At 36.1% G+C, this 2,500-nt stretch overlaps 1 protein-coding gene across 1 annotated transcript in view; it reads right to left on the reverse strand.

Moving 5' to 3' along the window:
• Nucleotides 1–817: 817 nt before the first annotated feature.
• LOC125037112 (C-type lectin domain family 17, member A-like) overlaps nucleotides 818–2,500 on the reverse strand; it is a 4,451-nt gene continuing 2,768 nt past the window's right edge. Inside the window, exon 3 of the mRNA XM_047630121.1 lies at nucleotides 818–1,467. Within this exon, the coding sequence (XP_047486077.1) occupies nucleotides 1,229–1,467 (239 nt within the window). The 3' untranslated portion in view covers nucleotides 818–1,228. The remainder of the gene's footprint in view (nucleotides 1,468–2,500) is intronic.

Here is a 2,500-nt window from a genome sequence, read left to right on the forward strand (position 1 = left end):
ATTAATAATTAACAATAACAATATAATAAAACATATTATTATATTGTTATTGTTATTATCATTATTATTAATATTATTACTTTATTATTGTTGTTGTTGTTATTATCATTATCATTATTATTATTATTATTATTATATTATTATTGCTATTATTATTATCATTGCTATTATTATTATTATTATCATTATTATTATATTATTATTGTTATTATCATCATTGTTATTATCATTTTCATTATCATTATCATTCTCAGTATCATTATAATTTTTATCATTATTATTATTGTTATTATCGTATTATCAGTATTGTTATCATTATTGTCATCATCATTGTCATTATTATTACTATCAATAGTATTATCATTATCATTATTATTGTTATAATAATAATAGTTATTTTTATTATTAATGTTATCATTAGTATTATTACTGTTATGATATAAAGCATTTACCTATTCTTTATTCATTTATCATTATTTTCATCACTATCATCATCATCAATAGTAATATTATTATTACTATTATCAATATTGATATTATCATTACTATTATCAATATTGCTATTATTATTACTATCACCATTATTATCAGTATTATTGCTATTACTATTATGATCATCACTGATGTTATTGTTACTGTTTTATCCTTATTATATTTGTCATCATCATCCTCATGATTATCAATGTTATAATAATAATTATTAGTATTGTGATTATTGTTATGATTATTATCATTTGTGTTTCATATGAGCTACTTATTCTGACCAACAATTTATTTTGTTTCGTTACTTTGTTCATAAAGGAATGCAGGAAAGAAAGTGATTTTCAAAAGATCTCTTTGAATTTATCTATTACATCTACCTACCGCCAGAAAATATGATCCTCCAGATTAATGATACAAAGACGCGGCAGTTCAGAATGTTCATAGAAACAGCTGTGTGTACATATTACACCAAAGTGTCAGCATAGTGTGTTCTTTCTTCGTATTCCTATAGCTTTCGACGCAGCACAGTTCAGCTGACGAGGGAACTGACAGAACGAGAGAGCTTACAGACCACAGGAGTTGACAGAACGAAGGAGCTGACAGAAAGAAAGAGCTGACAGAATGAAAGAGCTGACAGACCACACGTGTTGACAGAGCGCAGGAGCTGACAGACCACAGGAGCTGACAGAACGAAAGAGCTGACAGACCACAGGTGCTGACAGAGTGCGCGAGGTGTCCCCTATTCCTAAGCGACGAAGAACTCGCACACGAAGTTCTTCTCACGGTGGCAGTACTGGTCGTTGAGGGGCGGGTAGGACGCCCTGCAACCCTGGAAGCAGAAATTGAGGCAGTTCTGATCGTGGGCGGGGTCGTTGGGCTCGCCAGCCATCCAGCCCCTCGGGTCGACGGGGCGGCCCGACAGGTAGGTCCAGTTGCCCTCCTTCTCGAGGTCAGACGCCCCCAGGTGGAACTCCTTGCCGGCCGCTGCGGAGGAGGGAGCAGGCGGGTGAGGGGGAAAACAAACTTTCGTTGGCCTCGCCGACATGGACACGAAGGTGCTACAGATGATGTACATTTCAGAATCTGTGTGCGTATGTGTGTAATATATATGCATATACATACACAAACATTGAAAGAGCAAGAAAGAACATTACACTTGGCATACTAGGCTCAGGAGAAATCAGATGGCTGGGAGCAGGATGTAGAGAAAGTCATTTAATATACTCAGGAGGGGACACAGTTCAATGGGGAGAGGGCTCTGATGTCAAAGACCGTGTCCAGTTGCATCATGGCTACTGGGCAATATCAGATAGAGTCATATTAGTTAAGTTAAGAACATTCAACATCAGCATAATGCAGATATATGCTGCTGATAGTACAGAAGAAACAGACAAACTCTTCGGAGAAATAAAAGGAGCAAAGCGAAGAGGAGGAGGGACTTAAATGCAAAGGTGGGCGAAGGAAGTTTTGAAGACATTGTTGGACAGTTAGGACTAATGTAACAAATTGAAGGAGCACAGGATGGATAGAATGGTCTGCATAAAACAACAACAACAGACAAACCATAAGGAAAATACACCTAGAAAAGCCCTAGAGATGGATTGCATAACAATCAAACAGAAGATTTATAAATGCAATCCAACATGTGAAGACATATCCAGGGGCAGATGAGGATGCCGATCATAATCCAGTAGTAGCAAGAGTGAAACTTAAAATTAAGAGCCCTAGAAAAAGAAATGGAAAGAAGAAATAAACTGAATTGAGGAATGAAGAAAAAAAATATAACACAGTGTTTACGAACAGATATGAGGCATTAAAAGAGGAAAACGAGACTGAAGAAAGGACCGCACAATGACAGTGGACAGCATTTCAAAAAAACATTGAAAAGGGAACTGGAGAAGTAATACCAACCAAAGAAAGGAAGAACCACTAGCCATGGTTGACAGGCGAAAAGGGTGGAAGGAGAACTTACAAAGATAAAGATGAGAAGTATTGGGAACCTAATGGGAAAACACAT

The sequence above is a fragment of the Penaeus chinensis genome, chromosome 22 (genome assembly GCF_019202785.1).
Source record: "Penaeus chinensis breed Huanghai No. 1 chromosome 22, ASM1920278v2, whole genome shotgun sequence".
Classification (NCBI taxonomy): Eukaryota; Metazoa; Arthropoda; class Malacostraca; order Decapoda; family Penaeidae; genus Penaeus; species Penaeus chinensis.